A 24,209-nucleotide genomic window follows, 5' to 3' on the forward strand; every position below is an offset into this window, starting at 1 on the left:
GCAAGGTTTATTCAATTGCTTCGGACAGCATAATGAGGTTCTCATCCTCAATCCTTGCTCGTAATGGATCGGGCCAAGAGGCCAAGCCAACGACGACTCGTTTGATAGGCTCCTGCCTCCCTTTCTTTACTTTGAACGATTTCACGAATGGATCGCCCCATCCCTTCACACAACGTTTCCAAGAAGCAAAAGAGACAAGTGACGAGGAAACAAAGGGGAGCCTGGCTTGTCATTCTACATTAGGATAAAATATTTGGCAGCGATTGGCCCTGCAAGAGATCGTGATGAGAAATCAGCAAAATAGGGTGATATTTGTTCATGACGCCCTGCTGACTCTGCAATAGTAAAAGCACAAACCCTCCTCCTACATACCTATCTAGAAGAATAAAAAACAGAGGAAAACAATAAAGGACTAAGCAAAGGAACCGCACAGCATTTGTTGCACCCGGGACAGACTTCAGTGCCTCGATTTCTCAAAGGGGCAGGGGCCGCATAAAAACCGATACTGATTTAGTGGCTGACATAAATGTTAGATCACCTTTAGTGTGTTCAAAGCCTAAGAGTGGACTAGTAGTTTCGTCTAAGTTACCTCAAGTCACTATTTTTTTGCTACCCGCCTGGGTGGGACACTTCAACAACCCGCGACAAGGGTGCCTGAGTCGTTATGAAGCCATCCAAACTGGCCATCTCCACTCCAAGTCTGGTCATACTTACTCGCCAACTCACGCTCACGCGCCTTGTAATGACTGGTTGGTGTGTGGCTAGCTTCCGGTTTCTTGGGTCACCTCACAAAACCAACCCCCCTGAAGTCATAGCCGGGAGAGACGGCCATTGCGGGCAATTATGTCGTCACCGCTGAATTACCAATTGATGGGGGAGCCCTCTAATCCCAGTCCCAGTTGAGGCTCAACCCGCCCCCAATGAGACAGTCTCGTGTCCAACAGTTCCTCTTCACCTTTTACCGCTTTAACACACCAAGCCCTGCCTGAAATATTGCAAGCTCTTGCATCCCCTGTTCCATTCAGCATCTCTCAAAAGACAACACACAAGACAACACACAAGACATAAAACAAGTCAAACAGAGTCAAGACCCCGTTTTGTGCGAGACGTGGCAGATCAGGACAACCATGGCTGGCAGCTCAACTCAGTAACATTACTAACTCAACTCAATGCAAATTGCGCATATAAGGCATTTAGCCGATACCTTTAGCTGTCAATTTTCGACACCTAGGCATCTCTGTCCTACGTGTAAGTGGAACATCGAAACAACGCACCCTGATGTCCTGGTTCAAGTCGCTTATCGGGCTTGATTTACAACGTGTGCGATACCCTCAGCCATACAGCCTGGCAACAGCTGGAGCAACCGTATTATCAACTAGTCGCGCCAACAATCCCTTAATTTATAAGGATGCCTTCCATGGATTGAGCATGGTATTTGGAGATCTGCTCAGTCACCTTGGTGGGTCTCCCATGCTCTGATCATATTGGGTACGTTCCATCGACATGCAGATTCGATTAGCTGCAGGGGCAATATGAGATCTGGAATCACCCCACACGCTACGATCTTGGGTAACAGCTGCAGAGATCCACATGGCGTTCAGGCACTTCATACCATCTTGTCCTGTTCACACGCGGCCAAGACTCATATTCAAATAACCTGAGCTATTACTCCAAGGTCCATATCAATTGTTGACATGCCGGTGGTCAGTTAACATCAACATGGTGTTTATTGGAGGGAGAAATATTATATCCACCCCGTACTGATTCCATGGGAAATGAGTTTCTAAACGCACAAGTCAGAGCCTCCTGAGTATCGGGACCGAGTCACGGCTGAATGTGTCATGGACATCGAAAGACGAATACTCTCGTATGTTTATTTTAAGCAAGTTACTATAAGCTTTTACATTGCTGGCCACGAAAGGATAACACTGGCTAAAACACGCCATATACAAAACGCTCACAGCCCTCGTTTGGTCCCACAAGAAGCCACCCATCTGTGCTCCTATACCTAGAGGAGTTTTTTTTATGTCCCATAGCCTCGAGTTATTCTCTTCCAAGCTAACTGGCCTGTTTCAGTGGTTCCATAATGAAACTGAAAGGCCATGATATCACTATCAGAACGCCCAGGAAGGGTTCCAGTTGACCGCTTCAAACTCCTGGTGCTGGGGTCCCATACAGGCAAATACTTCAAGCCCATGATGCGGCACCGGTGCCATATTGGCGAATGACTGGCTGCCCATTTGCATTGATGCCTTGAGATAGGGGTTCACTGCCAGCATCTCCTCTGTTACATCTGGTGAAGATCCATGTCCAGAGTGGAATCGTTGTGGCCAGCCTGGGGAAGCTCCTTCGAACCCGGGAGTTGGCACACTCAACGACTCTGTGGGACTCGTGCCACTATGGCATGAGCCACGACGATATGGACTCATTGCGTCGCTGTCAGGCTGAAAATTGGAGGGACAGTCTGATAGGCCATCCACTGTCTTCTTAGCTTCGTTGGAGATATATTTCTGAATTAGAACGCAGTTACAGTCTGTATGCTGCAACAACTGCGTTTTGAGATGATATATCTCAGCTGTTAGGGAGTCAAAACATGAGGAGAGATATCTGTTCTGGTCTTCCATGGCCTGTTCCTGAGAAGCAAGAGCAGATGCTTCATCCCGCTTTCGAAGACGACATTTGGTGGCAGCTATTCTATTGCGCTCAAGAATACGCCGACGCCGTGGGTCCTTGGGGAGGTCATCTTCGTCCAGCTCTATGTCTTCTCGACACTTGACGGCATCTTTGGGGGGTCCCTTGGGCTTGCGACCGCGCCTCTTTGGCTTGGGAGATTTTGCCGTTACATCTGGACCGTTTACTTGGCCAGAAGTGTTTACGCTGAGTGGATGAGGATTTCGAGACCGGGGTCGGCAAGTGGACTTTTGTTCGGCTTCACTGCTTGGCATCGTAGCTGACGATGGCGGAAAGCTGTTGGGGATACCCGATGTGGAGTTATAATGAGGTGGTTGAATGAGGGAGAAATGTATTTCTTGCGGAAAGGGAGAGCCACCTATGGCCTCTTCAAAGAAAGAAGGGCCCTGGGCCTGACCCGGATAGGGCTGATATCCGATATTTCCTCGACTCGCTGGTGATGGGGTTCTGGTTATGCATGAAGAGGATGTCATGGTATACCCTGGTGATGGGGTCGTGGGCATAATGTTCATTGGGTTGCCAAATGGAATGTCCATTGTGTGAGGATAAGAGTGGACGAAGGCAGCCATGGAAAAGACTGTTTGTCTGATCAACCGAACAGAGTACAGTTAGTACTTATGACTGATTGCTTGGAGGTGCCTTGGAGTTGGCACGGTTATTACTGGATTCTTTCCAATCGGTGTGCACTTGGTATAAGCAGCCGCTGATACAGCAAAGGTGGAACAAAATTGTTGTTAGACACGATTACCATGAGGCAAAGGTAGAATGGTAAAGTTGCAGCAGAATCAGCGATTCAAAGACGGGGGTTCCTACTGAATATATGACAGGCTCGCTTTGACCTGCTAGCAGCTAGTCCAGGCCAGTTCGAAGCAGTACGTTATCCCACCCAAATGCGCACGACAGTCTTCAGTCCAGTGCAGCTACCACAATATGACATCGGAACAATTAGACCAGGGCCAGACTCGATAAGCGGGGATGGCCAGAACGTGAGGGGAAATAGACTTTCAACCAGAGTGGGATCACTCAAGCGATTGCTCACCACAACCACTACCTCAAATCCTTGGAATATGAGATACCTTGAGTTTTATTGTTGCACACTCCTGTCGGATATTGCTCTTGGCCCGATCTCTCTCGAAGATGCCTGACCCTGCAACAGTTTCATGCAGTGGCTTTTGCACACCTTTTACTCAATATGTCTACGAGTGCGGAAGCGACCAAGGCGGAGTGTTTGAAATGCTAAGGACTGTATTTCATCTTCTTGCTTCATTAATGCGAGTGTATTTAATACTAGGTATAGATCTTTGCACAATATTGTACCTGGAAATAAATGGTGGCGTCTGGATTATCCTATGCCTCGCGAAGGGGATGCTAATGTCAATCACGAGGCGAGACTCGGCCAGATCCCAATAGTCCTGGCCACCATCAAGGACCACTTTGATCTGCATATCTTAGGCTTTTCGAGCCCAGGATACATCCACCAAATATTTACATCGGCATTTCCAAGAGGGCGTGGCAGAGCAGCTTCGTTGTAGCCTGTGACATTGGAAGCTTCGGCATCCGTACAGGCCATGAGTCCAGAGCTCTTGAGCAGCATCAACATGAGCTGCGTAAACCGATTAGAGCTAATGCCACACTTTTTACTACAGCGCGCAACGTAGGTTGCATTGCGTATACGCTGCACATCAAGCCGACAGCGACCGAGCTCAAGCGCGTCTGAAGTTGGTAAGCACAACTCGGCCGAGGAAACAAGACGTCGAAGAATAAGTGTACAACAAAACAAAAGCTTGGACCTGAAAGATAATTGCAAGGACCCCAGGTCCGGCTCATCTCTTCCTGCATCCGAGAGGGATGGGCATTGGGGCTAGGCCAGAGACTAAGCTCGGGTCCCGTTGACCAGGAACTTCAAAACTCGAATCCAGGACAAGGGCTAGTAAGACATCAACGTCTTTCTTGGCTGGTACTGTATCTACTGCGCAGTACAGAGTACATACTGTAGACTTGCTAACTGGGACTAGCGGATCAGCAAGCTTTCCCAACGGCAGAGGTACGCTAAAGAACCAACTTGAGGTGTAGTGAGCCTCTCAACTCTGCATAGCATAGCGCAGGCAACTCTGTGGCTCAGTTCCATACCCACCAGAGTTTGCTTTAACCGGATACCAGGCGATTGAGTGGGAGTTGACGATAGGTACTACTTGCCGCTCGTCAAGGCCTTCCCCTGGGTTACTGTTTATGACTATAGGCGCGGCATGTAGGTGGACTATCCGACGAAGTCATAGCATCTAAATGACGATTGACGTTCGCCCGGTCACTGCCAAGTGATCGCAACGACTGTGTGTACATCTCTGATCGGTTTAGTATGGCACCTCGGTGGCGCCACCGTCCAGCAACACGATGCATGCTTGCATAGGGTGTATCAAGGCTGCTCTTTAACAACGACGCTTCGTACGCAATTGGTCAAGACCTTTTTCGGTTGGCTAGCCACAGAAGTAAACGTTTTCTGGGTTCCTGGGTCCCTGGGCGGCCGTTTTTCCATCCATAACGTGCCTCTGAAGCCCCAATTCTTAGACCAGAACCTTCGCTCGAGTGGCTGCCAAATTGCTTCCTGACACAGCTTCACTCTTACTGTACACCTATCGCTCTGGAATTTGAGATCTTACCTGGCGACGTAAGAGTCCAGACCAACAAGAACGCAACGAAGGAGAAGAAACTCCAAGGAAAGGCAAGCCAGTGGGTTCGTTCTCTCATGGTGGCCCTCAACTCTTGCATTCAGGTAGCCACACGCTTCGATAGTCAGCATGCAGCCATCTCCGATGCAACTTCTAGGTTTTGCTCCGTTGAACTAGGTCTGCTCGCTTGCGGGCTGCAGCTCTACTTCGGCCGCTAGATAGTTACAGTGCCCTTTCTGGGCACACACTACCTACCTCTAGTCACTTGGCTCTGAGGTTGACAGCAGCTAGATCCCATAGTTATACCTGTTTGGGAATAGAATGATGAAATTGGAGATTATGGTTTGCTTTGTTTTGCAGATGGAGAGAACAACTCTTCAAGTATGCAGCTGGCGGGGAGCTCCGACGAAGCCCAAGGTCACGAAGCAACCAATAGCATCTGAATATGAGACTTCACTACGCACAAGGTACAAATATTCAGTATCGCTGCCGATTTAGTTTGACATCTCCGCACACGGCCTCGCCATGCCGTTACATGATTCCCTCCGCCTCCCCCAGTCGTCCACCAACAACACAACCATTGTCCATTCTCAAATGCAAGCTTGCTAGACTCCGCCCGAGTACGCAACAGCAAAAAGATAAGCTCCGTAATGCATCGGAGAAAAGTCGATAACTGCACACCTATACAATAGTTTCGATTCTGAAAGCAAAGCTTAGAAGGAACCGCTGTGTGGCTCAGTGGCTCTACAATGCTTGACCCTGGATTGCACCGACTGGGTTGAAATTGGGCTGAACGCCAAGACCTTTCCTGCCACTATTCATTCAAGATCGACATGTATCACATTAATATTCTCCGCAAGGCAGACACACATTGCTAGGCAGGTCCAAGTCTCCCGACCAAATCACGATATCATGCTTGCACGACTAAGCAAAATGAGGCATGAAGCCCCATTGACATTATTCGCCAGACACTCGGGACAACTATTTAAGGCCTAACCAATGGTTCCGTCACTTTCTCCCGCTTTTTGTTCTGCAAACAAACCCGACATTTCGTTGTGTTGCCCGTTGTCGACTTCATCACAGCCCTACGTGACACATCCATGAGTCTGCCCTTGCCCAAGAAAGAACACGCCTCTTTACCCTGACCAAGGCGTGTGGGCTTGCCTCGCTCTAGATCACATCTCACCTCATCGGGGAAGCTTTACGCTACTTCAAAAAGCAAACATATCCGAATCTGCAAGTCTGAGGGAGCTACCAAGAGACTACTGTAGCAAGACGAAAAGACTCGAGCGCCAAACACTCCAAAGCGCACGGATCGCGTCCCGAGGAAGATTAGCTTTGGAAGCTGCATTCCCCAACGGTGTTCCTGGAAAGGGTGGCTCATCATTTTCTACGAAAACGGGTTTTGGCCAAATAATGAAACCCTCTCTACAGCCTTGATTTGATGGGCTAGCAGGCGCGGCACCCAACCCACAGCCATTCCCATAATCATGGATCACATATGTCACCTTTCTTGGGCTTGGTGGATTTAATATTGCATCTCGGTGACATCCTTTCTTGTTGAGACGATTCACCATAAGACGCACATGCAACTCGTGCCACGACTTGAAGCAAGAAGCCCCAGCATTCTTTGACATGAAGGTTAATATAATCGGCAATTGCCTTGTCCTCGGCATCAACGTCGCTCTTACATGAGCCAGGTTATCACCGTGTAGGGTCTTTATATTGGCGGATTGATCGATGGGCGAGACTTGCCAACTCTACACTACGCCTGAACTGGACGCATGCCAAGTGACGACAACGCTTAAAGGGAGGGAAGTATTTCTTCGGTTAATACAAAAGTACCTTTGACTACGGCAACTGTACCTGGCTCTCAGATTGCTCATTGATCTTCACTACCCGTCGACGGTCCCCTGTGGAGCTATCCACCCAAGTTGACTTGGTTATAGAATTAATCAGCCAACTAGTGCTCATGTGATGCTTCATATATGCATGACTTAGCTTTTGTGATTGATTCGATGCCATGCATATTGTCGGTTATTTCTCAGCACTACCTAGGCAGGTAATAGATACTCATCACGATCACAAATTGGTGACCATAGAGTTTTTTGTCATGGTCTTTTAGCTTGACATCTTCACATGGCAATGTTGGCATGGCCTCTGTAAGGGGTCTTACCTGATTGGGTAATTTCAGAGAGAAATTCAGGTCTAGATCTGACTTAACCTATTTCATGGTTCCGCGGCGACAAACTTGTGGCCGTTAGCTAAGGTGCATGCCAGAGGACCGTCAGGCGGGGTTTTTCGAGATCAAAGGAGGAGAACACCATGAACTAACATTAGTTGTGTAGTGCCGTGTCAGGTCAGAAATGGTCTAATCGGGGACGTTTGATAGGAAAGCCGGTTTCATTTTAGCAGTTGCACTAACAGCCAACGAACGACAGGTTATTCTTAAAATCCGGCGTCCGGCCATCCATATCACGGAAATACGCCAAACTGACATGCCCCCACCAAGAGACATCGGTACTTGTTGCCAAACGATCTCTAATAAAACTGTTCGGAAGCCTCCCACCAATCATGCTGCGCTAGGCCACGAGTCCGAATTACAACGGGAACAGTACCCGGTTGAATCCTCAACCTCAAGCAGAACAAAGGTGTATCAGCTAGGGATCAGCAACAGATCATCCAGACTAGGAGGAGAATGCAACAGCGGGGTCGATTTAGCGATAGATCAGCGGTTTTAGGTGCCGTTGATTCCACCGTGTTCTCTCTACCGAGGGGGCCGGGAGTAAGAGGGGGAAGTTTAGCTTTGATGATCTGTACAGTAGGTTCGGGAGGTAACACAATGCCTCCGAATTACGTACGATCCAGTACAGTAAGAACGGAGATGCAGTTATCGTACACATAAGGATAGTGCCGCCATCGCCGACATGGGTGGCTTGGACATGTTCTACAAGCATACAGCCACTTCTTCAACCGGCACATTCTATTGATTCTAATTTGGGCATTGCAAAAATGGCTTTGACCACAAAACGATTCCTTCTTTACGCTCAGGCAAAAGAAATGGCGCTAGACTGGTGTGTGCTTTGATGATTTCCTCAGGGATCTCTTCTATCAGCTTCAGTCAGCATACAGTCCAATCATTCGACGCCCGCGGAAATGCTTTGCCCGGGTTTATAAGACCAAAGGTTTAACTTTGAGTTGACAGGGAACCTAGCAGTAATTCTAGCTTTAAATTAGAACCAAGGATTTCATGTAGGTGAGGCTGTATGTACTGAACTCTCTCTTTTCTCTCTGCTTCAGTTGACATCCAACTTTGTCAAGTAGAATCATGTATTGCCCAAACTCGGTTGATTCAAGTCAACATGGTCGAAATAGGCGAATCTTTTGAGCAAATAAGCCTAGAATGTCATCGGGGTTTCATCCTTTTCGTCTTTTCGCCTTTGGAAATCCCCCAACTTCTTGTCTCTTGGGATTTTCATTTCATCCTCACATCCTAGCCACCTATGGCCCGATCGATGCCTGATGAGATACTAAAGATAAGGTTTAGAAAGATACTGACGGTCTCATTGAGCGGCCGCATCTCATATCTAATCACGATGTTCTGAGAGAGATCATCGGCAGTGACTTTAGGGGAAGATTATCAAAATTTTATCGTTCTGAGGCTCACTGGTTACTCCTTGTCAACAGCCTCAAATCGCACGTTTTTAAACCATTCATTGAAATATTTACCGTAACTTGATATCAATTCATGCTCATGATCTCTATGGCATGTGGAATACCAAGGTCAAAGTGGTTCGAAGAGGATCGGTGATATTCACAACACTCAGTCCGTGCAGTCACCGTTCCATTGGTTTTCAACTCTATCTCCTAGCATTTGTTCTCAACGTCACAATATCTATTGAATCGTTTTCCAGCTGTTTTATTCATCATTAGATTATGATTGTAGGACTTCCATGTACTGGGACTTTGTTTGCAGAGTCTATCAGGCAACGGCGCAGCATGTGGTTTGAAATGAGTGACGCTATCAGCATCGATCATTCTGCAGGAGAAAACTTCTCTGAAACACAATTAAATCTCTATGAAGACTATATATTCTCACAGCGTCCTAACTATCGTCTTGGTCATGGGATTCCGTTTGCCAGGAACTTGTTTGGACGTGATATCGGACCTGACTTTGGCCCAGTTTCAACCTCCATCAATGGCTGGTCCAGTTGTGGTAGTAAAAGGGACTGGCTAGAGTCGATTTACAAAATGCATCTTCAATTGAAAACATATGACGATTCTTAGTGCTGTTTATCAACCACCAGGTATATCCAATCCATGGTTTTGCAAGACATACCTATCAGGTGAGGGTGGTGTTGTAAGTTTGAGTAGACATACGTTCACAACAAATGATAAACTGCGCATCAGAGTGACTATGTTCCAATTAATGAGAATTTATATACACTAGAAATGTATGTAATGCTACTGACTAGATTAAAGACAGGGCAGTTGGCAGTGTCAACAGTTGGCCTTGTGCGTTATAGGGTAAGCTGGCGACAACCAGGATAGTTTTCTCACAGCTGTCAATCACTAAGTAGAGCTCCATGTTTACGTGTATATCGAAACCGCCTAAGCCTTTATGTTTTTGTTCTGCTTCTAATTCTTCGCTTATCGAGAGAGTGAAGGACTGGATAGACAATTGGATTGTGTGCATGGTGCATAATGATTCAATAACCGGGGAATCTTACCAGGAACAGTAATTCACCATCATTCACCTCTCCGGGACTAACCACAGAAGACCAAGAGCAAAACTTTTCCCAACACTCTGTGACGCCAAAGTTGTCAGTCCGATCCACTCGGACAGAATTACCACGAGAGCGAGACTTTGGCATGTAGCGAGATGTTGGCTTTGGCGCTGGTCCTACTCGAGACTAAAATCTTAGCGAGAGGCGATGTTGAAGAGTTCTGTTCCTGGTGACAGCTCTGATATGGCATTGGGTACTTGAGAGGTTTTGAGACGACTCTAGAATGAAGCAAAATCATTGGCACTTGAACTTCCCCAGATTACAGCTCGTTGGCGCGGACGCACGTTTGGGGAAAATTACCATAGGTGAGGATATACGATGCCTATAATCTTAAAGGTAGGAGTCTCTGCATCGAGACCTCTTCCAATCTTCCATCAAAGGGTAGATGCATTATTGACCGCTCAGCCTTGTCTTGCCCTGCACAAGCTTGGATCCCTTCCAAGAGCAGCTGACATCTGTCAGGTGATGTTATCGTCGACAGGGTCAATTCAGGGACATCAAACAATGATCTAAGCGACGATTCTTTGTGTCTAGAACCTCAAGCTTGGAGAGCCGGCAATCCTACCGGTCAGCCCCCGCGTGACGTAGAAGGAAATTAACAACATGGAGCAAACGTGGGATTTTGAGGTAAATATCTGTAAGATCTCCACTGCTCAAGCTATGATGCTATTCCGGGGTATCGTCGATTTCTGAGAAAGGCTACTACCGGCGAAGCTAGCCATAAATAGCTGAGAACAAGTTCCTGCAGGGTTGTTAGTGACGATAGCTCGGCGGGTCTAACCCGATACGTGTAACTCAACTGGGAAACCTTGCCCGTAGAGATCCATCATTCTCCAGATCTCGACCAAGTCTGAACCACATTGAGACCAACTCCACGGGAGTTGCAAAACAAAACACCCACTTGGGTGACACAGATTGGTCATGACCCAAGTCTGTACCTTCAATAATGCGGGGAAGATAAGAAAGAATGGAGGAAAGTAAGCGGGAAGGCGCGATGGTGCGCAGGCAAAGTGAAAACCTCGAAATTGGACAAGATCAAGTCCCATACTAGATAGGGACAAACTTGACATCAATGACCTACATAAGACCAAGCTTCTCGCCATCTCATCTCTATATCCAAATCCTCAAGCTCATCATTCTCCCACTCTTCCTTCCTTACTTGATTAAGATCTCCTACCATCTTCAAGACCAGAACCTCTTCTACACAATAGTCTCTTCCTTTGCCACTTTCACTTACACGTTCCACAAACTTCACAATGGCTCCCGGTGCCGTCATTGACGACTTCTCCAGCCATGATGGCCAGGCTCTCGAGGTTCTCTCCGATAAGATCGACGATGTCAACGTGATCAAGTACGATGAATCCTCCAAGTTCGACAAGGAGAAGGACAAGAACACCTTCCGCCAATACGCCGATGCTACCGACCGCGTCAAGAACTTCTACCGCGAACAGCACCACAAGCAAACTGTTGCTTACAACCTTGCTGCCCGCAACCGCTTCTACAACGCCTCTCGCCCTCGCCCTGAGATGACCATCTGGGAGGCTATGGAGAAGCTCAACACTCTCGTTGACGAGTCCGACCCTGACACCTCCCTCTCCCAGATCCAGCATCTTCTCCAGTCTGCTGAGGCTATTCGCCGCGATGGCAAGCCTCGATGGATGCAGCTCACTGGCCTCATCCATGACCTTGGCAAGCTGATGCTTTTCTTTCCCGAGCTCGAGACTCAGGGACAGTGGGACGTTGTTGGCGACACTTTCCCCGTTGGTTGTGCTTTCTCTGACAAGATCATCTACCCTGAGAGCTTTACCGAGGGAAACCCTGATGCTGTCAACCCCGACTTCAACACCAAGTTCGGCATCTACTCTGCCAACTGTGGTCTTGATAACGTCATGCTCTCTTGGGGACACGACGAGTACCTCTACCACGTCGTCAAGGACCAGTCCACCCTCCCCGATGAGGCCCTTGCCATGATCCGCTACCACTCATTCTACCCGTGGCACCGAGAGGGTGCGTACCAGCACCTCATGTGCGACAAGGACTGGGAGATGCTCAAGGCTGTTAACGCCTTCAACCCCTATGACTTGTACTCCAAGAGCGACGGCGTCCCTGACGCCGAGAAGCTCAAGCCTTACTACATGGATCTCATTGCCGAGTACTTCCCCAACCCTGTTATCAAGTGGTAAAGAACAGGAGAAAAAATAAGGGTGTAAAAAAGAAAAAACAGAAATAATAGACACGAAAGCGTAGACAATGGTTTAGTTTACAGGCTTTTTATTAGCAAGGATCAATGACTGGGAGTTAATTAGGGATAAAATTGGATTGGGCTAACGGATTAATACATTTTTTTTTATTATGATCAAATAAATGGTTACCTTGTTTCCGTGATATGCTGCGCGTCTCGTTATAGAACGTGTCCATACCTAGGTATATGAAAACACTCGTAACATGAGTATATGTGTTGATGGAACTAACCAATTCCAAGACCGTGTTGGTATAGAAATCTCAGAAGTTGTTTTTAGGCTTGAACCAATGGCCTATTGGTCATTAGAGACGTGGTTGGTTTGCAGACACTTGCATTTGAAGCTATTCCCAGTTAACAAAACGACAGAGACAAATACACGCGTAGGCAGGTATGGATGGATCCTCACGTATTGATAAGCACGATAAGAAGAAAAAAAGTTCTGAACGATTTTCGAAACTTTAGCAAGCTAAGCCAAAGACTGCTAGCGCTTTAGCTTTGTGGCCAATCAGGCATGCGGATGCCACCAAAGCGCCCCTCAGGTCCGCTAGAAATTTGGAGGAAAGCACTGAACTGCAGAAAGATTATCTTGGGTCGTCGAGAAATCGCCATCTTTCTTCGACATACACCAACAGCCCATCACGACACTACAACCAGCTTTCACAATGAGCGCCTCCACTAAGAGAAAACGCGACCAAGCTGAGGAGTCGGTCCCTGCCGAAAACCCTGCGAGCACCGATGTGGAAAAGGCCATAAAGCCTGCGCAAAAACAAGAAGAGGAGACTTCCTTCGTCGATCTCGGCCTTGATCCTAGACTACTACAGGCTATCGCTCAGCAAAAGTTTGCAAAGCCTACTCTTGTGCAGCGCAAGGCGATCCCTCTCGCTCTCAACGGACAGGATGTTCTCGCCAAGGCAGACTGTGGTTCCGGAAAGACCGCCGCATATGTTCTTCCTCTGTTGTCTAGCATTCTGAAGCGCAAAGCTGTATGCCTTACCTGATACTCAAGATGAAGGGCCCTTACTAACCCAATGTGTCTCTAGACTGACTCTACTGCCTTCACGACCGCTCTTATCCTCGTCCCGACCCGCGAGCTTGCAGACCAGGTCTCCAAGGCGATCGAACAATTTGCTTCGTTCTGCGCCAAGGATATCAGCACCGCAAAGTTAACCGACAAGGTCTCCAGCAAAGTCCAGCGCGCCCTTCTCTCCAACTCTCCCGATATCGTCATCTCAACTCCATCGACTGCCTGGCAAAACGTCAACTCATCCGCACTTTCAATTGACAAGCTCACACATCTTATCCTGGACGAGGCGGACCTTGTCCTTTCTTACGGTTATAGCGAGGATCTGGAAAACCTGTCACGATCAGTTCCCAAGGGTGTGCAGGTTATGATGATGAGCGCTACCCTTTCCGATGAGGTTGACACACTCAAGGGAATCTTCCGACGTGACCCTACCTTGTTGGATCTGAAGGAGAAGGAGGCTGAAGGCGAGGGTATTACTCAGTTTGTCGCCAAGTAAGTCACACGAACTACGATATACAAAGGGACAGCTACTGACAAATCTCTAGGTGTGGCGAAGACGAGAAGTTCCTGCTTGCCTATGTCATCTTCAAGCTGAAGTTGATCAAAGGCAAGTGCATCATCTTTGTGAGCGATATCGATCGATGTTACCGTCTTAAGCTCTTCTTCGAGCAGTTTGGTATTCGAAGCTGTATTTTGAACTCAGAGCTGCCCCTGAACTCACGAGTTCATGTCGTTGAAGAGTTCAACCGACATGTTTACGACATTATTATTGCTGCCGACGAGAAGAACGAGATGCTCGGAGACGACGAGGAGCCTGCTGAAACTGCCGAAGCCCAGGACGATGCCAAGAAGAGTAACGAAGGCGACGACGCGGAGACTGAAGCAAAGCGACCAAAGAAGAAGGCCAAGAAGTCCAAGGGCGGCGATAAGGAGTATGGAGTATCAAGAGGTATGTTGCGTCCAGCGCCTAAAGCAAAATCCATCCCTGTGAAACCACTACTAACAGAGCATTCACAGGTGTTGATTTCAAGAAGGTATCCGCAGTCATCAATTTCGATCTTCCCACTACAGCATCAGCATACACACACAGAATAGGACGTACAGCCCGAGCTGGCCAGACTGGTATGGCTCTGTCATTTGTGGTGCCTAAGGACTTGTACCGAAAACACATGCCCACATCTACTCCGGCTTGCGAGAACGACGAGAAGATTATGGCCAGGATCATTAGACAGCAAGCCAAGCGCGACAAGGAGGTGAAGCCATACAACTTCAACATGAAGCAAGTGGACCCGTTCCGATACCGTATGAACGATGCTCTTCGTGCCGTTACCAAGGTTGCCATCCGAGAAGCCCGAACACGAGAGCTGCGACAAGAGCTTCTAAAGAGTGAGAAGCTTAAGCGGTAAGAATATATCACACTACCACTGTATACGGGCTATACTAACAAGCCTTAGATACTTTGAGGAAAACCCAACTGAACTTTCTCACCTCCGTCACGACGGTGAACTTCGAACTGCCAGACAACAGGCTCACTTGAAACACATTCCCGAGTACCTCATGCCTAAGGACGGCAAGCAGGCTCTGACAGAAGACGTTGGTTTCGTGGCCATGCGAAAAGACAAAAAGGGCAAGGGTAAAAAGGGTCGGGGATTCAAGGTCGGCTCAAGGAAGCGAGACCCCCTCAAGACGTTTAAGGCGAGGCGCAAGACAAAATAGACGAATTAGGAGAGTAATATAGCGATTCTGCAGTTTTTTGATACCTTGATCTTATTTCAAGAACACCTTTTTGCTCCTGATATTAGTGTTCATGTGACTTACACTGGGCCTTGTTGGCATTGGTCCTATTACCAGCAAACCAACTTCCTGTTCATGAAAGACATACGCGTCATTATGGCTTCCTTGTGCAAACCTAACTGTTAATACCGTAATATTGTGTAAGAGTGCACGGTACGTTTTTCAGTTCAGCTAGCTTAGTCATTCATGCATGACGATGGAGGTTTCGGAGACAAGCTTAACTTCGGTCCGTCGGTGGAGATTCCTTGTAGCTATTGTTGTTGTACTAACTTATTGTGTAGGAAGGTTGTATTGTCGGAATGGAGAGTCCATGGAGAAGGAACTGGGGTTATAAACAAGTATATAAAGAGTAGGCTCTCTCAGCCATCAAGAGAGATGTTTCTTGAATACCATCCTTCAGTGCCCTTCACACAAGTACACAACTACACTTGACACCCACACCTACTACACCACCCATAATCTACCATGGCTCCTCCTGCTCAACTCCCCCTTCGCCAACTCACAAAGAATGGGCCCAAGATCCCAGCCGTCGGCTTCGGCCTCATGGGCCTGAGTATCGCATACGGAGCAGCCGAGTATGTCCAATGCTTCCACCCCCGAATCTTCCACAGGCTAACGTACCTAGGCCCGACGAAGAACGCCTCAAGGTCCTTGACCGTGCTTGGGAGCTCGGCTGTACCAACTGGGACACAGCTAACATTTATGGCGATAATGAGGACCTCATCGGGAAGTGGTTCAAGCTCCATCCCGAACGTCGCCAGGATATCTTTCTCGCGACAAAGTTTGGAATCAAGGTGTCCGACGGGGGCATGGTTACTGATTCGACTCCTGAGCATGTGAAGGCGAGTATTGAGAAGAGTTTGAAGAGACTTGGTGTGGATCATATCGATTTGTACTATATGCATCGCGTCAAGGCCGATGTGCCTATTGAGAAGACTGTCGGGGCCATGAAGGAGCTTGTTGAGTAAGTGATTGATTCCCCTCTGCATCACAAACAAACCAAGAAAACAATCTGACAATTGAATAGACAAGGAAAAGTCAAGTACTTGGGCTTGTCAGAAATCTCCTCCACAACTGTTCGTCGTGCTCATGCTGTGCATCCTATCGCAGCAGTCCAAGTCGAGTATAATCCCTGGACACTTGATATTGAGGGTCCTTCAGGAACACACATCCTAAAAACATGCCAAGAGCTCGACATTGCTCTGTTCGCTTACTCTCCCCTTGGTCGCGGCATCCTTACCGGCCGATTTCGCTCTGTTGACGACTTTGAAGAAGGTGACAGTCGACGAAGATTGACTCGTTTCCAAGGCGATAATTTCAAGAAGAACCTGAAGATTGTGGATAAGTTTGACGAGATGGCAAAGAGCAAGGGATACACTTCTTCGCAGATGGCATTGGCGTGGCTCCTCAAGCAAAGTCCAAATGTCTTCGTGATCCCAGGTACCAAGAAGATTAAATATCTAGAGGAGAATGTAGGAGCGGCAAAGGTAACACTGAGTGAGGAAGAGGACCAGGAATTGCGACGACTGGTTGAAGAAGCCGAGGTTTCAGGCGGACGAGATGCTTTCTTTGGTAATTACATGGACACGCCTCCTCTGGAGACGTGAGCTGTAAATAACCCCTAAAACGATATATAAATATATACGTAACAGTCCTTACGCCAAATCCATACGAAGAAGCTTGCCTTTCCATGGTGCCTCGTCCTTGTCATGAGTGTCCTGAAAGCTTCCGATACTTCGGAAGCCTCGGTCGACATAGTATCTGTTATTGATCAGCAAAGTGTCAAAATCCAGAATGACCGTTTATGAGAGGTCTTTTTTGTGACATACTGTACCAATTGCCCATTGCCTCCATCCCAGCAGTCGAGCCAAATTGTCTTCCAGCCTTTCTCAGCGGCATAATCCTTAACCTTTTGCAGAAGGGCGGCACCGGCGCCTCGGCGTTTTTCACCAACTCGATGATCCGTCACGAGATATTGTAGAAAGACAAAGTTGCCCTTCTCCAACGCCGGTCCGACATGGTCCTTCAGGTCGTCTGAAGTCTTCAGGTAACTTACGAACTGTTCATCAAGCACTTTAACGAACCCAACCGGCACGAAGGACTTTCCGTTTCTATCTGTACGCCGGGCCAGTCTGTCGTTTGACGGGTATTCTGAACTGACATGGTCGTCCTCGATCTCGGCGATGAACACCCTCAAAGGCTCGCCTGTTCCCGTCTTACGGAAATTGTCCGATTTCGCGACCGTATCATGCATGCGTTGAACGTGTCCTTCTTTCTTTGAGAGAGGTTCTGTCCCCCATTGCTCAGAGTTCCCAGTAGCCGCCAAGTGAGGTAATGTTGAGTCGAATGCGTCTATCATAAACTGAGCATCGTTGAACAAAGCATCGGCGTCCCGGATGAAGAACTGCCTTGACATATTTCCGGTTGTGTACCCGTATATAACAAATCTGAGATTGACAATAAGAGAAGATTTGCGGAGTAATACTTGATAATTCCGAGGAATAGACAAAATACCGTATATCGTTGGATTCATGGCTCGAGGAAATGTCAGCATTATTCCAGGAACCAAAACGCACAATTTGCGCTAGCAGGGATCATGATCCATGAAGATTCCATGTCAGTTTCTAGCAGAATATATCATCAACCCTGGAGTTTTGATCAAGAGTCTGGGGACCTTCCCCGAGAAATCTGCGAGTATCGTATCATTTTCAACTCTAATAGACTCTCGGTGCTGCAGTTGGTCTGGAGACTCCAAGATCTGCTATTTTAATGAAACCCGTGCTTCAGAGCTTCCTGCGAGTAACTTGGGGTGCATTGCGAACACACATTCTCCTCCTCCTAAGTCTCAGGCACTATCGTAACCACAAGGGAAACACATTCATCTCCAGCAAGAGGGGAAATCCCTCATAACTTTCTGGCTCATGCCACTTTGAGGTAGCTAAAGGATTTGTTCTTAGCTTACAAATAATTAGTATAATATGTGTGCTGCCACCTCTCGTCTCAGTTGGTTTGGTAAATACACCGACATGAGCAATGGTCCTATCTCTTGATTGAGCTATGAGTCCCTATATTGCCTAACGGCCTGTACTCCCTGTTGAGACACGGTAAGGATGAAATGATAAAGTTGGACACTAATTCTAGGTTGTTGCTGCAGCGGTAGCGGTGCTCTTGGCCTAAATAGCATGACTCGGTGGATGTTACGTGATAAACTACCGCGTCGCGATGCGACACCAGTGGGGTCAAAATGAAGTAACTCAGTTGAGAATAGGAAATTATCATCGTATTTCATGATCCAAGGACCTGAGACGAACGTCGCCAAGGAAATCAGAAGCCAAACATCTTTTCAGTGTGCTGTCACAAAGCTTCCTGGGTGGCATCTTCTGAAAAGAAGATGTTGCCGTGAGCGAGCACAGTTGCAATTGTTGAAGTGACTAAGTGACTAAGTGACTAAGTGACTAAGTAAGTGATCATGACCATAGAAAGTCTGTACGTAAAGCAATAGGCCATCGCTCATCTTTCCGAGTGTTCTTGGTACTAATTCGTGCCTATCTCCGATACGGATAGGCCGATGACCAACGAGATAAACTCAAAAGACAAAGAAAGATACGTCAAAAAGCATGGGAATCCGTGCTTTAGTACTAAGAGTTGGGTAACTACCTATATTTTTCTAGTGCCCCTCTTTTGTATCACGGTATAAGCGGTGATCAACCCCCAGAAGAGAAGTAGAAAACATCTTAGTGCAAGCTCACCTCTCAAGAATCTGGTTTGAAAGCATGTTAGTTGTGGGTTCTTGATTGATAGTAAGGTCGCGGTCCGCATAGATACGGACAACTCTTTTCTGGTCCACTCCCGATGTTAGTGGGCAACCGAGTCGCTAAGCGCAGCAAAATCTTTTCCATAACTAGCTTGGCAGTCGGCGACAGCTCGAAGCAAAGAAACAAATGAATACAGAAAAAGTTGGGCTCAAGGTGAATTCAATAAGTGAAGTAGAGCAAACACTCAGAGTGTTGAACGTGGCGCATCAAGAACCGATACCCCACGGAAATGAAAACAGTAGCAACGGCGACAATAGTTAAGCTAACTAATGGCTACTGATAGCAGGAGCTACTACCCGATGTAAAAGAAATAAAAGAACATGAATCGCCTGGAACTTGGTCTAGGACTCGTCTTATGACTTGAATCTGTACTGATTCGACAGGGACCAGCTTTTTGGAACCAAGACCCGGGGAGTGGGCACCTTGATGGATGGACCCTTTTGACTTGCGGATCAGTCTGAGGTACTGAAAGAACATAAATATTCACCACTGCGCTGCCGACTGATTGCACTGCATTGCATTGTCTTTGTTCTGTCCATTGGGATCGAAAATAGCGGCTTCTGACGTGAGATCCCTCGCATTGCCCGTCATTGTCTGTTATTGTGTTAGCGACTTATCGACACCATCAACTAGTCCAATCACTAGAGCCTGACATCACCGAGTCATCTGCTCAAGACGAATATTCATTCCCAGAGATCGTGTTCTTTCTCCTTGAACATCGTTGTCCTGCCTTGCTCTAATCTCAGGCGTTGTTTTCTCAACTTCAATCACCATGGCCGAAGAACCTATGTTCATGCGAATTCCCCCAGAGATCCGCATGTTGATATACGACTACCTTCTCGACAATGGCGGAACAAAGGACATTTTAATCCGAAACCAATCAAGATCCGAGTATGATATGTGCCGCTCGAAAACGCGACGTTCAGCGTACAACATAATGGAACGAAGTATCGTAAAGAGGTCATACGAAACAACGTATTGCGCCGATCCCGAACCACGCCGAGCGATGCATACAGTTATCATGCACATCAACCGCAAGATACGAGAGGAAGCGACCCATTTTCTGTACACAAAATATGCCTTCCACTTTGGGGATGATCTTGAGGCAGTGGTGCCTTTCTTCGCCGATAAGACGCCACGCACTAGAGACCTAGTCCGCGAGATCAGCCTTTACAAGTGCAGCCCGACAAATGCCATTGAGCCAGACTCTTGTGACTGGTCTTCCGTCTGTCGTTCACTACAGAGTTTGCAGAGCTTGGACAAGTTGACGCTTGTCATCGAAGGCGCTCGGCCACGAGAATCGTGGGATGGCCCGCAGAGCTTGACGGTTTCTGACTTTCGGCTATTGTATTCCACTCGTCACGAGAGTCTGCGGTGGGCTCGGGAACTGGCCTCAATCAGGTCGGTCAAAGAGGTGGTGATTGTCGCCGATATTCACAACTTGCCGAATCCCGAGTCGAATATGATGCTGGTCCTTGCCGCATTTTCATCCTCAATCGAAACATCATTAGTGGACTTCCTACGCAATGATTTGGGTATTCCAGCTCGCGTTGGAAAGTCACAGTATTGTGGTGTGGGAGTATTTGGCCGGTCCAAGAAATGTCAACGCAACGGATGTCTGCCGAGTTGAGAAATTTGAATGAGGATTATGAGTTGCAATTGTAGAAGAAGCATCGGAGGATAATGATGGGTATAGTGCGAGGAGTTTTGGTGTTATGGCCATGGCGATTAGTGCATTGAGAGGTTGTTATAGTATTAAACGGATGGATGAATATGATGCAGTGAGCAGCACGTCTTCAAACAAAACCATGAATGACGATACTGTTTGACTATCCCTTTCTGTAATATTCTCTTCCATGACTTAGACCACAGAGAGAACCAGCACCCAGACCTCACGTGATTAGTCCCTTGGCTGCGATGGGTGGCTGGGACATTGCAGTTCCCTGTAACCTAAAGGAAGTGCAGGTGCAGGTACGGATACAGCACCATTATCTACTGTCCCCTGGCAAGCTACAGCAACCTAGGGCCCACCTCAACCCATTATCTCAGCCTCCCCCGTATCGTCATCGCACCCGTCCCCGTTCTGCGCCTTGGATGCGGCGCAACCTCACGACAACCCACTCCGTCCAACGTTCGATCCCTCTGCCATCTCCTCCACGATTGCGTCTGTAATTGTTGCATTCTTTTGAATTGCTAGGAGTTTGGCTTATTTTGACCTGCTCCGAGCTACCCCGCTGCCATACTCGCCGACGACAAGATGGCCACTCCAGCTCCCCCCGAGGACCAAGCTCGTCTGCTTGAAGATGCACTGGTTGCCGTGCGTCAGCAGACTTCGCTCATGCGCAAATGCCTCGACACACCGGGCAAGCTGATGGATGCGCTCAAGTGCTGGTATGTCAATTCTTGCGCTGCGCAACATGGTGGTTCAATCCCCTGAACGGTATCACTGACTCTTGACAGCTCGACCCTTGTTTCTGAGCTCCGCACCAGCAGCCTTGGTCCCAAACAATACTATGAGCTGTATATGTCTGTTTTCGATGCCCTGCGATACTTGTCCGTTCACCTTCGCGAAAATCACCCTGTCAATCACCTAGCCGACCTCTACGAGCTTGTTCAGTATGCTGGCAACATCGTTCCACGATTATATCTCATGATTACCGTGGGAACCGCTTACATGGCCATTGAGGATGCGCCCGTCAAGGAGCTCATGAAAGACATGATGGACATGAGCCGAGGCGTTCAACATCCTATCCGTGGACTGTTCCTCCGTTACTACCTTTCCGGCCAAGCGAGAGACTTCCTGCCGACAACTGAGAGCGATGGTCCCGAGGGCAATATCAGCGACTCCATCAACTTTGTGCTTACGAACTTTGTGGAAATGAACAAACTATGGGTTCGGCTACAGCACCAAGGTCATTCGAGGGAGCGCGAACAGAGGATTCGAGAGCGAAAGGAGCTACAGCTACTTGTTGGCAGCAACATCGTGCGCCTAAGCCAACTTGTTGATCTCGAAACCTACAAATCCAGCATTCTAGCGCCTCTGTTAGAGCAGGTGGTCCAATGTAGGGACGTTCTCGCCCAAGAGTATCTCCTTGAGGTGATTACGCAAGTTTTCCCAGACGAGTTCCACCTACACACGCTGGACCAGTTCCTTGGAGCTGTCTCGCGGCTCAACCCCCATGTCAACGTGAAGGCCATTGTGATTGGTTTGATGGATCGATTGTCCGAGTATGCTGAACGCGACGGACAGGAGGACAAGTCTGAGGACAAGGCCCAGATGGAGGCCGATGCTCTCGCAAAACTGCTGGAGAAGGTCAACCTCCTGAAGGAAATACCCGCAACCCCACCTTCAGATTCCAAACCCCCCGAGGAAGGCAAGTCGAGTGACTCTTCTGAATCTACCGAGTCTCCTGATGACACCAAGACTCCCGAGAGCGAGGATGGGCCAACAGCCAAAACGGAGGAGCCTGCCAACGAAACTGCCGGTGAAAGTAGTACCGACGACTCTAGTACACTCGCCGAGTCCACGCCTTCAGTTGCAGATACGGAAACAACTGCTGTTAACGGCCAAGGCTCAATCACAGAAAAGGTACAGCTCTACGAGGTGTTCTTTGCTCAGGTCAAGAACCTGGTTGAGGCACAGCATCTACCTGTGCCCGACATCATTGCTCTTCTGGTGTCACTTTGCAACCTTGCTCTCAACATCTATCCTGATAGACTGGATTATGTCGACCAGATTCTAGCCTACGCGACTACCAAGGTTCGAGAAAACATGAACAATGCCGATCTGCACTCACCTCCTGCTCAGCAGAGCTTGCTTGCTTTACTGCAAGCCCCTCTTAATCATTATGTTTCTACATTTACTGCTTTGTCTCTTCCCACCTACGTTCCTCTTTTCCAGTCGCAATCATACCCTACTCGCCGCGCCGTCGCTGGTGATGTTGTTCGCACTTTGCTCAAAAACCAAACCAAGATCTCGACTACGGAACAGCTCGAGAACGTCCTGGAGGTGCTGAAAGTTCTCATTAAGGAAGGATCCCAGGCACCTCAAGGCTACCCTGGTGTTAGCCAAAGGCGCCCCGTGGAGACAGACGAGACGATGGAGGAGCAGGGGTGGCTCGCAAGAATCGTGCATTTGCTGCAGGCTGAGGATAACGACACTCAGTTCAAGCTGCTTCAGATGACGAGAAAGGCATACTCGGAAGGAAATGAGCGTATCCGCACGACTACACCTCCTCTTCTGACGGCATGTATGAAGCTAGCGAGGAAGTTCAAGCAGCGAGAGCATTTCGACGACAACTGGGAGACACAGAGCAACGCCCTGTTCAAGTTCATGCACTCTGCGCTTAGCACGCTTTACACCCGTGTCAACAGCTCTGGGGCTGCCGAGATGGCACTGCGCCTCTTTGCATCCGCTGGACAAACCGCCGACCTAGTTGGTTTTGAAGAAGTTGCGTACGAGTTCTTTGCGCAAGCCTTTACCGTGTATGAGGAGGCTGTAACCGACTCGAAAGCTCAATTCCAGGCAGTCTGCGTGATCGCCACTGCTCTTCACCAAACCCGTAATTTCGGCAAGGAGAACTACGACACACTTATCACCAAATGTGCACAGCATGGAAGCAAGTTGCTGCGCAAGCCTGATCAATGTCGTGCTGTTTACCTGGCTAGTCATCTGTGGTGGGCAACTCCCATTGTGTCTAACGGCGAATCTGAAGAGACAGAGGTACGTTAAATCCGCCCACATTGAAATGCTTGACTAACAAGAACAGCTTTACCGGGACGGCAAACGAGTGCTGGAATGTCTTCAGCGAGCCCTTCGGGTGGCCGATTCTTGTATGGAGACAGCCACGTCGATTGAGCTCTTTGTTGAGATCCTAGATCGTTATGTGTATTACTTTGACCAGCAGAACGAATCAGTGAGTCTTATCGGCGGGGCTTGTGAAGCACTTGCTAACTTTTATAGGTCACAACCAAGTATCTTAATGGACTTATTGAGCTCATTCATTCTAATCTGGCAGGCAATCAACAGGATTCTGCTTCAGTCGAGAATAGCCGTCGGCACTTCAACCAGACATTGGAAAATATTCGTAGTCGACAGTACGAGGGTATTGTGCTGACACCGAACTGAGGTTTGGTTGGCAGCACAAGGGAGTAAGAGAAGGCGATTGAGCAGCATAGCGATAGATAATG

The 24,209-nt window shown here is 48.1% G+C and overlaps 7 protein-coding genes across 7 annotated transcripts; 5 read left to right on the forward strand and 2 right to left on the reverse strand.

Moving 5' to 3' along the window:
- Positions 1 to 2,114: 2,114 nt before the first annotated feature.
- On the reverse strand, positions 2,115 to 3,227 carry FGSG_02750 (uncharacterized protein; the record flags this gene model as incomplete). The annotated part of the gene is made up of 1 exon (XM_011320414.1): positions 2,115 to 3,227. The coding sequence occupies one exon, from the start codon at positions 3,225 to 3,227 to the stop codon at positions 2,115 to 2,117; it is 1,113 nt and encodes a 370-aa protein (XP_011318716.1).
- Positions 3,228 to 11,400: 8,173 nt separating this feature from the next.
- On the forward strand, positions 11,401 to 12,327 carry FGSG_02751 (inositol oxygenase 4; the record flags this gene model as incomplete). Its single annotated transcript, XM_011320415.1, has 1 exon — positions 11,401 to 12,327. One exon carries the CDS (start codon positions 11,401 to 11,403, stop codon positions 12,325 to 12,327), a length of 927 nt encoding a protein of 308 aa, XP_011318717.1.
- A 721-nt stretch (positions 12,328 to 13,048) lies between these two features.
- Positions 13,049 to 15,126, forward strand: FGSG_02752 (ATP-dependent RNA helicase DBP9; the record flags this gene model as incomplete). The annotated part of the gene is made up of 5 exons (XM_011320416.1): positions 13,049 to 13,369; positions 13,427 to 13,902; positions 13,956 to 14,359; positions 14,428 to 14,812; positions 14,865 to 15,126. The coding sequence occupies 5 exons, from the start codon at positions 13,049 to 13,051 to the stop codon at positions 15,124 to 15,126; spliced, it is 1,848 nt and encodes a 615-aa protein (XP_011318718.1).
- Positions 15,127 to 15,613: 487 nt separating this feature from the next.
- FGSG_02753 (uncharacterized protein) lies at positions 15,614 to 16,916 on the forward strand. The gene is made up of 3 exons (XM_011320417.1): positions 15,614 to 15,779; positions 15,830 to 16,168; positions 16,232 to 16,916. The coding sequence occupies exons 1-3, from the start codon at positions 15,670 to 15,672 to the stop codon at positions 16,809 to 16,811; spliced, it is 1,029 nt and encodes a 342-aa protein (XP_011318719.1). The 5' UTR covers positions 15,614 to 15,669; the 3' UTR covers positions 16,812 to 16,916.
- FGSG_02754 (uncharacterized protein) lies at positions 16,860 to 17,620 on the reverse strand (the record flags this gene model as incomplete). The annotated part of the gene is made up of 2 exons (XM_011320418.1): positions 16,860 to 16,965; positions 17,034 to 17,620. The coding sequence occupies 2 exons, from the start codon at positions 17,618 to 17,620 to the stop codon at positions 16,860 to 16,862; spliced, it is 693 nt and encodes a 230-aa protein (XP_011318720.1).
- A 2,171-nt stretch (positions 17,621 to 19,791) lies between these two features.
- Positions 19,792 to 20,649, forward strand: FGSG_02755 (uncharacterized protein; the record flags this gene model as incomplete). Its single annotated transcript, XM_011320419.1, has 1 exon — positions 19,792 to 20,649. The coding sequence occupies one exon, from the start codon at positions 19,792 to 19,794 to the stop codon at positions 20,647 to 20,649; it is 858 nt and encodes a 285-aa protein (XP_011318721.1).
- Positions 20,650 to 21,276: 627 nt separating this feature from the next.
- On the forward strand, positions 21,277 to 24,147 carry FGSG_02756 (uncharacterized protein; the record flags this gene model as incomplete). Its single annotated transcript, XM_011320420.1, has 4 exons — positions 21,277 to 21,410; positions 21,480 to 23,742; positions 23,789 to 23,935; positions 23,983 to 24,147. The coding sequence occupies 4 exons, from the start codon at positions 21,277 to 21,279 to the stop codon at positions 24,145 to 24,147; spliced, it is 2,709 nt and encodes a 902-aa protein (XP_011318722.1).
- Positions 24,148 to 24,209: the final 62 nt, after the last annotated feature.

Source organism: Fusarium graminearum, chromosome 1 (assembly GCF_000240135.3).
Source record: "Fusarium graminearum PH-1 chromosome 1, whole genome shotgun sequence".
Lineage (NCBI taxonomy): Eukaryota > Fungi > Ascomycota > Sordariomycetes > Hypocreales > Nectriaceae > Fusarium > Fusarium graminearum.